Source organism: Berghia stephanieae, chromosome 12 (genome assembly GCF_034508935.2).
Source record: "Berghia stephanieae isolate SIO BIC M18660-M18661 chromosome 12, UCSD_Bste_1.3, whole genome shotgun sequence".
Classification (NCBI taxonomy): domain Eukaryota; kingdom Metazoa; phylum Mollusca; class Gastropoda; order Nudibranchia; family Aeolidiidae; genus Berghia; species Berghia stephanieae.
The window spans coordinates 13,289,116-13,301,615 of NC_088371.1; the positions used below are offsets into that span (position 1 = coordinate 13,289,116).

The 12,500-nt window shown below is 35.4% G+C and overlaps 2 protein-coding genes across 2 annotated transcripts in view; both read right to left on the minus strand.

Annotated features, from left to right (window-relative positions):
- LOC144957851 (uncharacterized) overlaps positions 1-1,325 on the minus strand; it is a 4,966-nt gene extending 3,641 nt beyond the window's left edge. The window contains exon 1 of the mRNA XM_078889321.1: positions 1,211-1,325. The gene's annotated coding sequence lies outside the window, so the exon portion shown is untranslated. The remainder of the gene's footprint in view (positions 1-1,210) is intronic.
- Positions 1,326-11,202: 9,877 nt separating this feature from the next.
- Positions 11,203-12,500, minus strand: part of LOC144957850 (uncharacterized) — a 1,374-nt gene continuing 76 nt past the window's right edge. Inside the window, exon 1 of the mRNA XM_078889320.1 lies at positions 11,203-12,500. This exon is cut by the window's right edge and continues 76 nt beyond it. Coding sequence (XP_078745446.1) covers positions 11,384-12,229 — 846 coding nt within the window. The 5' untranslated portion in view covers positions 12,230-12,500 and the 3' untranslated portion in view covers positions 11,203-11,383.

Below are 12,500 nucleotides of genomic sequence, written 5' to 3' on the forward strand. Positions count from 1 at the left end.
AAAGGAGGAGGAGAAGAAGAAGAAGAAGAAGAAGAAGAAGAAGAAGAAGAAGAAGAAGAAGAAGAAGAAGAAGAAGAAGAAGAAGAAGAAGAAGAAGAAGAAGAAAGAAGAAGAAGAAGAAGAAGAAGAAGAAGAAGAAGAAGAAGAAGAGAAGAAGAAGAAGAAGAAGAAAGAGAAAGAAGAAGAAGAAGAAGAAGAAGAAGAAGAGAGAAGAAGAAGAAGAAGAAGAAGAAGAAGAAGAAGAAGAGAAGAGAAGAAGAAGAAGAAGAAGAAGAAGAAGAAGAGAAGAAGAAGAAGAAGAAGAAGGAAGAAGAAGAAGAAGAAGAAGAAGAGAAGAAGAAGAAGAAGAAGAGAAAGAAGAAGAAGAAGAAGAAGAAGAAGAAGAAGAAGAAGAAGAAGAAGAAGAAAGAAGAAGAAGAAGAAGAAGAAGAAGAAGAAGAAAGAAGAAGAGAAGAAGAGAAGAAGAAAAGAAGAAAGAAGAAGAGAAGGAAGAAGAAGAAAAGAAGAAGAAGAAGAAGAGAAGAAGAAGAAAAGAGAAGAGAAGAAGAGAAGAAGAGAAGAAGAAGAAGAAGAAGAAGAAGAGAAGAAGAAGAAGAAGAAGAAGAGAGAAGAAGAAGAAGAAGAAGAAGAGAGAGAAGAAGAAGAAGAAGAAGAAGAAGAAGAAGAAGAAGAAGAAGAAGAAGAAGAAGAAGAGAAGAGAAAGAGAAGAAGAGAGAAGAAGAAGAAGAAGAAGAAGAAGAAGAAGAGAAGAAGAAGAAGAGAAGAAGAAGAAGAAGAAGAGAAGAAGAAGAAGAAGAAGAAGAAGAAGAAGAAGAGAAGAAGAAGAAGAAGAAGAAGAAGAAAGAAGAAGAAGAGAAGAAAGAAGAAGAAAGAGAAGAAGAAGAAGAAGAAGAAGAGAAGAAGAAGAAAGAAGAAAAGAGAGAAGAAGAAGAAGAAGAAGAAGAAGAGAGAAGAAGAAGAAGAAGAAGAAGAAGAAGAAAGAAGAAGAAGAAAGAAGAAGAAGAGAAGAAGAAGAAAGAAGAAGAAGAAGAAGAAAAGAAGAAGAAGAGAAGAAGAAGAAGAGAAGGAAGAGAGAAGAAGAAGAAGAAGAAGAAGAAGAAGAAGAAGAAGAAGAAGAAGAAGAAGAAGAAGAAGAAGAAGAAGAAGAAGAAGAATGTCACGCCAAACAGAACTACCTAAAGATTCAAAACACTCATTTTACTATACTTACCTTGTACTCTTTGGACTGGACGCAGCGGAGTTATGTCTGGAGTGGAATTGAAAACGCAAGGTTGGTGAGTTTGCTCTTATGTACTTTTTTGTGGACTCAATAGTGGATTTTTTTTATAACAATTATAAGAGAAATAATTACTTTAATGACTATTCTCTATAGTGGTGATTAAAATAGTTAACAATGGCTACAATGCTGTCATCAACACCAGTAAAATTTCACATAACCTACGTTAAATCCCCTTTCATTCCTTTTAATCATTTTACATAAATATCCAGTTCATGGCGTATGTTTTCTGTTGTTCATTTGTTATTGGTTTATTTTATTTTTCTGTTTCTTCCTTTCTTTTTTTTTTTGTTTTTTTTTTTTGTTTGATATTGAAAATGAATTCATTCAATTGCAGTTCTTTTTCTATTTTTTATTTTTATTTTACATGTTCGTTATTCACTGTGTTATCTTTTTTATTGCCCTATTGGAGACAAAGAGATTTTCAGTGTTTAGAAGCTTTCAACAAAATTTGAAATGTATTCATGGAAAGGTCTGCAATTAAAAATAATTATGTATTTTTGTTATTTTATGACAAAGAAAGGGAAAATCCCTCAGAACCATGAGGTACATTGAGCTGGAGTTTAACCCGGTTTCTTCAGGTCAATAACATAATCGCACAAAGCGCTTTACAAGGGGTCCCTGACCAACAGCAACACGTAACATGTAGAACGAAACATGACCCCTGTTAGGCGATATTACATTTTTTTCGGACAGAGACAACGCTGTTAACCCCCGACCGGTCATGTACTCATTTTACACCTGAGTACGGGAAGAGAATGTGAGTAAAGAGTCTTTTCCAAGGACTCAACATATATCTCAAAATGTATCTATGTGTTTAAATAGTTGTATGTCCAGGTAATATAGTATGTATCGTCTGTAAAAAAGGTTTAATTGTTTTAACACGTTCGTGTTATTACTTATGTTTAATTGACATGATTTATATTAAATCTTCGTGTGCTCGAGGTAATTGGTCACTTTACAAAATGTGCTCAAAGTGACCCACTTAGTGAAGAGTGTTCACAGCTTTTTAAATATCTAACATCACGATTGGTCTCTTGATTCAGCTTGACACACGGGTATGTTTATAACTTTGTAAACAAAGCAGCGTGTTTACATTTGTTAGAAATATTCAATTGTTGGACAGCATCAAATCATGTGATTGACATAATAATAATAATAATAATAATAATAATAATAATAATAATAATAATAATAATAATAATAATAATAATAATAATAATAATAATAATAATCATAATAATAATAATAATAAATAATAATAATAATCATGATAATAGTTATTTGCTGAATAATGGTTTTCAGCCCAGAGCTTGTCGCGTGAAGCATTTTGCTCTTTTTTTTCTTTATTAAACATTTATTCTTTTAACTTTTTGTTTAAAACTTTCTATTCACCACAGCAGCTTGTGTGTTAGAGTACTGTATTAATTTTTTAATAAATTGAGCTGAAGCTATTCAAATTGTTTCCGTTCATACGGTTACCAGCATTTGAAGAGAGGAATACATTTAATTTTGTAGACAATGTATCTTGTTTTATATTCAGTTTTAGACTTTTAAAGTGACATTTATTCTACTTAAATCAAAGGGAATCGATAACGGTTTGGAAAAAAATAAGTTTTTACAGTTGAAATGCGCCATAATTCAATGGGTAAAGGGAGATAATTGTTTTGTTTTAAATAAGGAAATTTGATATTTATAACATTTTGGAATGGAACCCTTTTATATAGAGATAGAATGAAGTTGACGTCATTCAGGTCTTTGTTATTGTTTGCCATCCATGTGTATGAGTAATTATCACTTAACTGTTTTAACCAGACTATAAAAGTTCAAGGTTAAACATAGATTGTGTGCTGCTCCGTTATATTTTCGGATGGCAATGTTGTGAGCTTCTTCACCAAGGTGTAAACATGAATTCTTATAGTCTGGTTAATACAATTAAGTTAGAATTAGTCATAAACGTGGATGGCAAAAAAAACAATAACAAAGACCCGACTTCATTCTATTCTATTCTTCAATCTATAGATAGAATGCGCTTGGCCAAGGAGTTCACAACATTGCCATCCGGAAGTATAACGGACCAACACACAAACTCTGTGTAACCATGAACTTTTATAGTCTGGTTAATACAGTTTAGTGAGAACAACTCACAAACGCGGATGGCAAAAACAATAACAAAGGCCTGAATGACGTCATCTGCATACTATCTATATATAATGGATATCATGACTATTTCCTTCAGAGCCATTTGATCCATGGAGCCGGACGGAGTTTATCCGTAGCCCTCGTTAAGTTATTGCCTGACAATGAGACCGTAGCCATCGTTAAGTTATAATCTGACACTGAGACCTTAGCCATCGTTAAGTTATAGCCTGACACTGAGATCGTGGCCATCGTTAAGTTATAGCCTGACACTGAGACCGTAGCCATCGTAAAGTTATAGCCCGACACTGAGACCGTAGCCATTGTAAAGTTATAGCCTGACGTAGCCATTGTAAAGTTATAGCCTGACACTGCACTGAGACCTTGGTCATCATAAAGTTATAGCCTGACACTGAGACCGTAGCCATTGTAAAGTTATAGCCTGACACTGAGCAAAAAAATGACGCCAAAATGCCAGTCTTTTGCCACAAAAGAAAACAAATCGTGAGTTGTATTCAATAGTTCAACTAATGAAATAACTTGTTTTCTTGAGCTCTAATAACAACAACTCACTAGACGCTACACAAAATGTCCGTCCTATAGGGTTCTAGTGTCAGCTAAATGTTTACGATGGCTACGCTGAGACCCAAAAGGACTGGTCTTTTGACGTTACGGCTACGGTTTATCCCGGTTTCTATTGCGTGAAACGGACAATAGCAATTGTTTGTTACCCTTTGGATAGGACGCTGATCTATCGCTAAGTACTTTCCGCCAGATCTAAGAGACCCAGCTACCCAATCCCTGCTGGGTGGATAAGAGGGGGAGGGGTCAGAAAAAAAATCTCGACTGAGCTTTGAGCTTTATATAGCGCAATATCCACTAAATGTGCTCAAAGCGTTTTACAAGGGGTCCCTGGTCAACATCAACATCTAACACGTAGGACGGGACATGACGCCTGTTAGGCGATATTACAATTTTTCGGACAAAGACAACGACTGCACCCGGGATCGGACCTGATCCCTTTGCGTGTGAAGCGAGTGCTCTACCAACTGAGTTATTGGGACCCCCTTGCGACAACCTGGATTTAATTATTTCCGAGAAAAAAAAATATGTAAAAAGTATTGGTTTATGACGATGTGTATATATTTGCAGGTCTGATAACCCAAATTGTTACGGTCTCCTAATTTTTGTTATGGGAATAATCTCGAACAGATCCCAAAAAATTATTTATTACAACAATGTTAAATCAGGCCCATAAATGCATTCGCTTATCAGACCTGCAAATATATGCACCTTGGTCATTACTTATGCGGCTATGTGGTTTAGTGGTATGACACTCGCTTTCGGATAGGAAGGTGCTGGGTTCGAGCCTCGCTCGGCGCATAGTTGAGTCCTTGGAGAAGGCTCTTTACTCACATTCTCTCACCGTACTCAGGTGTAAAATGAGTACCTGGTCGTTAACAGCGTTGTCTTTGTCCGAAAAATTGTGACATCGCCAAACAGGCGTCATGTCCCGTCCTAAATGATAAATGTTGCTGTTGGCCAGGGACCACTTGTAAAGCGCTTTGAGCAATTTGAGTGGATATTGTCCTATATAAAAGCTCAAAAAAGCTCAATTATCTTTTAAATTATCATGACTGTTGTATCATGTATATGATTGTGTTGTGTTCTTAGATCACTATTTGATACGACGTATTATTCCAAGAATCAACAAACCAAATTGATACAGTAAAAGAACTTTAATTAAACAGCATAACATAAGACGCATGTGTACAGGATGACAGTTGGATACAGAATGATTCCCAACAAGGTAGCCAGTAGAACAGACGCTAGTTGTGAACGATACTACACTAGATGGGCGATACAAGTTACGATACTTGAATACAATAACTTTCATTCACAACAGGTTGTTTTTCAAGTATCGTCACATTGTTATACATAAACAATAATGTTTTCCCCTTTGATAATAATTAAGTCATTAATTTCCCTCGTAAATTGTCAAAACATATCATTAATTTATAGAGTTTCATACACATTGAAAAGGCGTGAACATGCTTTGGATCTATTGTTTATCTGATGTCCTCCGAAAAAAATAACAACATATATTTAAAATTTTGGCCAGAAAACTCGTCCTTCAAATATCGATCGATTAAAATGGTTCGCATCATGTCAAATACTCTCAAACCTGGAATTTTTCTAAACAGTCGCAGGTGTGAGAGTTTTTGGATAAGACGAAAATTATTGTAATCGATTATGTGAAGAACGAGATTTCTGGTCAAATTTATTTTAATGTGTTGTTTTGTTTTCTTGTTTGTTCAGAGATCGGAGTGTTGACATCTGTTCGTGGTGAGATCAACCCTGAATTGTTTTACTCCGTAAACGCTCAATGCTCGACCTAAATCTGAAAACAAAATACCCCCAAAACACTTGAGCTTTTATATAGCGCACTATATTTACTAAACATGCTCAAAGCGCTTTACAATTATCAACATGTTAGACGAGACATGCCGCCCATTAGGTGACCTGGGTACAGTGGGAGAATGTGAGTAAAGAGTCTTTTCCTGGGACTCAATTAATTATGAAACTCGAACCCGGGATCGTCCGATCCGAAGGTGAGTGTCTTACCACTAGACCACATAGCCGCACAAACTACATCTACTCTATACTGACAAAACGCCGTTTAACTTTTGGGTCAAATCTAAAAAGCTGAATATGAAAAAGTACGAGACAAAGCAAATAGAAAAGAAAATAAACGATAAAAAAATCATCCGAAAAAATGATCGCAACTTTAATAGCCCCAAAACCTAACCAGATATCGTCTCAAAAATGCCACCATCGTTTACCTTCGGTTTTATAATACGATTATTAAATGTTAGCGTATCCATGGATTACAATGGACTTGAAATAGTTTTTCTTTCCTTTTTTCTTCCCCTGAGAAATGGTGTTTTTAAGATACGATAGTTTTGCACGCTTCTCTCGATGTGTCAGAACAGAGAAACGTGTTTTATCTCGATCTGTAAGAACAGAGAAACGTGTTTTCTCTCGATGTGTAAGAACAGAGAAACTTGTTTTCTCTCGATGTGTAAGAACAGAGAAACTTGTTTTCTCTCGATGTGTAAGAACAGAGAAACTTGTTTTCTCTCGATGTGTAAGAACAGAGAAACTTGTATTCTCTCGATGTCTTAGAACAGAGAAACTTGTTTTATCTCGTTGTGTAAGAACAGAGAAACTTGTTTTATCTTGTTGTGTAAGAACCGAGAAACTTGTTTTATCTCGTTGTGAAAGAACAGAGAAACTTGTTTTTCAATAAAGGCATCTATTTTCACTCATATTTTATAAATCAATCCTTCAATTCAGTATTCCCCATCAGATACAATTCAGTTTCAATGCAAGGGTTTATTTTTAAGCAATTGCCAATATAACTCGTACATTAATCTGATAATGTTTCCAATTTACAAATCAAATTAAGTAAAATCAATAATAAAGCAAGGCTAACAATAATAATAATAATAATAATAATAATAATAATAATAATAATAATAATAATAATAATAATAATAATATAATAATAATAATAATAATAATAATAATAATAATAATAATAATAATAATAATAATAATAATAATAATAATAATAATAATAATAACAATAATGATAATAATAATAATAATACTATTATTATTAATAATAATGATGATGATGATGATGATGATGATGATGATGATGATGATGATGTTGATGATGATGATGATGATATACTAATAATAATAATAATAATAATAATAATAATAATAATAATAATAATAATAATAATAATAATAATAATAATAATACCAACATACATAATATTGTTTACTGAGACGATTGCTCACAAACGTGGTTTGAAAATGTACGGCAGTTTGTTTATAATTACAAAATGAGAAATAAACAATCTATAATAATGTCAGGGTCGAGCTATCTATAGATAGAATGAAGATGACGTCACTCTGGTCTTTGTTATTGCTTTTTGCCATCCGCGTTCATGAGTAATGCTCAATGAACTGCATTAACCCGACTATAAACGTTCATGGATACACACAGTTTTGTGTGTTGGTCCGTTATACTTCCGGATGGCAATGTTATGAGCTTCTTAGCCAAGCGCATACTATCTATAGTCCTTTTGGTGATCTTCTACTTGAACTGTTTGATCTTGGTCTTCCATTATTTAATCATTAATAACAACAAAATAGATTAAACTGTAATGATTAATCATTGCGCATAATTTAACTAAAATAAGTTGGTATACAAAACAGAGTGACCTAAAAATAACCAATTAAAACAACATATGGTTAACAAAGAAAGTTCTCGCGAGATTTATAAAAAGAAACAAATAAGCAAGATTTTTTTAAAACAGAAAAAAAACGGACATATAAGAACTTTAGCTTTTATACAGGGCATTGTCCACTAAACGAGCTCAAAGCGCTTTACAAAGGGTCCGTAGTTAACAGCAATACAGCTCTTTGATATTGATTTATCCAGCCATTTTTATGAGTAGTTGTCACTAACTTATATCAATAAGACTATTAACGATCAAGGTTGCACATCATTTTCTTTGTTGGCACGTTCTATCCGACTGGCGGATGTTGTGAGTTTATTCTAAACGCACAGCACCAATAGGTACAAAGTAAACACACATGGACCTAGTCAATACCTGTGGTGTACAAATACTCTTCAACAGTCGTAACGTCACTTCCTTCCTAATGACGCATGATAATTTAGTAACACTGGCTCTAAACTATCGGAACAATGGCGGACGCCCGTATGAAATATTTCTCCGGCGAGCATAAAAACGTATCCAGAGGGGGAAAAACATAAGTTTGATCATGTTTTGACTTTTACACATTCTGATGATAAGGCATATGAAAAGTTCTAGCCAGCATGAAGAATAAAAAGTAATGATTTTCTTTGTTTAGAACCAAGATGGCCGCCCTTTGCCGGGCGGCGTGACATCAGACTACTAAATCCAATTCAAGGTTACTTGACATAGTAGTTTTCCTGTAGATAGTATGCGCTTGGCTAAGAAGCTCATAACATTGCCATCTGGAAGTATAACGGACCAATACACACAACTGTGTGTATCCATGAACGTTTATAGTCAGGTTAATACAGTTCAGTGAGCATTACTCATAAACGCGGATGGCAAAAAACAATAACAAAGACCTGAGTGACGTCATCTTCGAACTATATAGATAGAATGCGCTTGGCCAAGGAGTTCACAACATTGCCATCCGGAAGTATAACGGACCAACACACAAACTCTGTGTAACCATGAACTTTTATAGTCTGGTTAATACAGTTTAGTGAGAACAAATCACAAACGCGGATGGCAAAAACAATAACAAAGGCCTGAGTGACGTCATCTGCATACTATCTATATAAACAGATTGTTTCTTCTCTTTTGGATATGACTCAAACAACAAAAAGGCGTTTCTGCTATGCAAAATGGTAAATTTAGACAATGTCATAATAGTTTGCGATCAATGGTGTCAAAGGCTGCCGACAAATCTAATGAAGACCATAAACATACCTCATCAAGAATATTTAGTTCAAGCATAGCTGTCCGTTCAATGCAAGTACTCCCACCTTATTGTCATACTCGCTAACCACACGGTTGACACACACTCAGGTAACAAAATTGTGGCGTCTCTTTTCGATGGGATTTGATGAAACAAATCAAATTTTATTTTCGATAAAAATCATTATGATGTCAAGTCAATCTCAAAATACCCGCAAATCATTTTCATGTCAATTGTAAACACCATGCAAGATTTGGTGACGATTGGTCCAGTGCTTTTGGGGCCTTACAAGAAATCGAATTTGTGACCCCTCGTAATAAAGCGGTATTAAGTCGGCATGACTAAGATGCTGAAACTGGAATTTGTATCCAGAAATATCATGCTTAAGTTTATATGCTTTATAAAAGAGAAGGAATATCATATTTTACTGTGCTAAATACCAACGTTACATATTTTTGAGCAGATTAACTATAATTTGACTTTTTAGCATCTGGTCCATCCCGACATAATACCGTTTTGAGACGAGGGGTCACATTTGATCAAATTTATAATAAAATATCCGTGCCGACATTCAAAATTGCCGCTCCAGAACTGTGTATTATTTTCAGGCAAATTGAAGAGAGGCACACATATGTGACCCGCAGTCTCAAAACGTTATAATGTCGGATGAACGAGATGCTGGAAATTGTAATAGCAGCCGCAAATATGAAGCTTGGTGTTTATTTCCACTCAATATGGTGGAGAATTAATATACTTTATCAAATTGCAATACAAATCAAAGTTGGTATTTTTTATCATTTCAATTAAAGATCTGAACAAGTGTGTATAAATCGTGCCAACTCTCTACTTTCTCAATTTTATATTTTCAAAAAATATTAATAAATAAAAAAAAGATTAAATAAATTCCCTTTATTCTTCCCTAAGGGGAATTTATTTTTTCTTTAGGGTCCATTCCAAGGGAAGACTGGAATAACCCAAGCGTCAGTCCCAGAGCCACTCTATCCCACAATTAAAAATGGAGCAACTCAAATGTCTTCCTCCTCACCCTCTCGGATTCAATGTTTGTGTTGTGCGATGCAAGCGATGGTTCACAGCGTATAACGCTTACCTTGTAAAGAATATAGGAATGGGCATGATCGATATAACATTTCCATGTGCACGAGGTCATTGGTCACATTGCAAAGTGTGCTCAAAATGACCCACATAGTGAAAAATTTATGAAAGCAGCGTGTTTACATTTGTTTAGAAATAGATATCCAATCGTTGGACATCAACGAACCATGTGATTGATGACTCGGCTGGACGAAAACATGAACATATAGATCGCTCCCATTAAAATTATCCCAACTATCTGGGTTCTCTGTGGTGTAATGGTAACACATCTGACCGGTAAGGGGCAGCGTGGCTCAGTGGTACGGTCTTTGCTTCGTACCCGAAAGGTACCGAGTTCAATCACCGGCCGCTGCGCTGTGTGGCCTTGAGCAAGTCACCTCGTCCTAGCTCACGTTGCGGCGCTGCTCAGCGGCTGACGCTTGGGTTATTCCAGTCTTCCCTTTGAATAGACCCTAAAGACAAATTTCCCCCTGGGGATGAATAAAGGGAATTTATTTTTTATTATTGTTTTTTTTTTCATGTATTTTTCTTTCTTGCTCTGCCCGGCACCGTTTATACACATCTGTTTAGATTCTTATCCTACGCCGGTGCCTGCTCCCTAGTTTCTAAATTTATCATTTCAATTTTACATTCACTTTTAGGATCTCGGTACATCCCGACATAATACCGTTTTGGGACGGTGGGTCACACATTATTTACATTAAGATGAACAAGAAGACATTTCAAGGATTTTGATAAAGATGGCAAAATAAAAACTGGATGGTAGCTTTTCTTAACATTTGTGGCCCCTCGTCTCAAAACGGTATTAAGTCGGGATGATTAAGATGCTTAGAATGGAATTTGTAGCCAGAAACATCATGCTTAAGTTGAGTTTATATACTTTATAGAGAAGGAATATCCTTTTTTTATGTGCAGAATACCAACATTCCATATTTTTGACCAGTTTAACTCTAATTTGACTTTTTAGCGTCTGGTCCATCCCGGCATAATACCGTTTTGAGACTAGGGGTCACATTTGAATCAAGACCACTATTTATCAACGATAGTTTTACAACTGCTATTTCAAACATATCAAATGCAATGTCAGTGACAAGAGAATTGTATTTTAGTATAGGAAAGGTAGGCAACATTTACATTTTCTTGGATTGTCAATGAACTGGTCAGATAATATACCTGCCGCTGACATGACCTTAAAGTGTTACAAGCGCCGTAAAACCCTTAAAAACATATAAAAACAGATAAGGTAAGATATGGTGATAAATAAATTCTTGTCTTGACAACCGATTTGACTATTTTTGACTAAAGTATTATTTCACACATAATCTTGTGAGCCGTGTTGCATTTGACTTCATGAAATAACCCATTGGGATAATCAGCACTAGTGCATGATTCACTTCCATTAAAATTGTTTGGTTGACCAGTTTTCCAGACCGCATACCACCAGACACTTGTTGCCTCAAACAGCTCACCATCCGCCCAGTAGAATTTGTCGTTGATTCTCTCTAACCCAACCCAAGTTGAACCAGACAATTTTTCTTTGAACACGACAAACTTTGTAATACTCCTTGGCATATAAACTACACTGTTGACATTTGTGCATCTGTTCTTAACAAAGGGATAATCATATTGACCATGTCCCACATAGATACAGACAGCAACACCATTTTTGATCACCAGCGAGAACCCTATTTTCTCGTCACAGATTGTCCTGGCGTAAAATGAGCCTGACACAGTATCAGGCAACGTGGAAACGGTTCTAACGACACCGTATCCTGGAGTACAGATTTGGAATTCTGGGTCAAAACGGACGCTGTTACATCCGGAATATTTGGACAGACATTTCTGAACACACGCCAAACGGGACCTCGAAATCCAAGTTGAGTTTCCGATTGTTTTCATTCTCAGGGCTCCTGAAATGCCTCCAATAAGGCTCCATGACGTTAATTTCAGTTCTCCGCGAACAAAAGCTGAGCCAACGAGGAAAAACTGAATGAGCAGATACACACGAAGATAAGAGCTATTGGTACAATCACTACAATATCTCATTTTCATTCTTCTTTCAAAAATCATATGACACGTTAAAATAGACAAAATCAAATGTTTTATATCTATCAAGGATTTCCACCAATTGAACGTTTGGATCATTAACTAGTATAAACTCTTCTATGGAGAAATTCAAAAATTCAGACGTCAATCCTTCTTTGGCCAGCAACGAAACAATTATGTGAGATGAGACAATGGCATTGATTCAGCATAACAACGTCATTGTCTCATCTCTCATTCATCGTGTTTTATTGATGAAGGGGGCAACCAAAAGAATTCACATTATCGGCCATCGTTGATTATATTGAAGCTTTAATTCCGTTTCCCACTATCACTTATTAAAATTTGCGACAAACCTTCTCAAAACGATTTC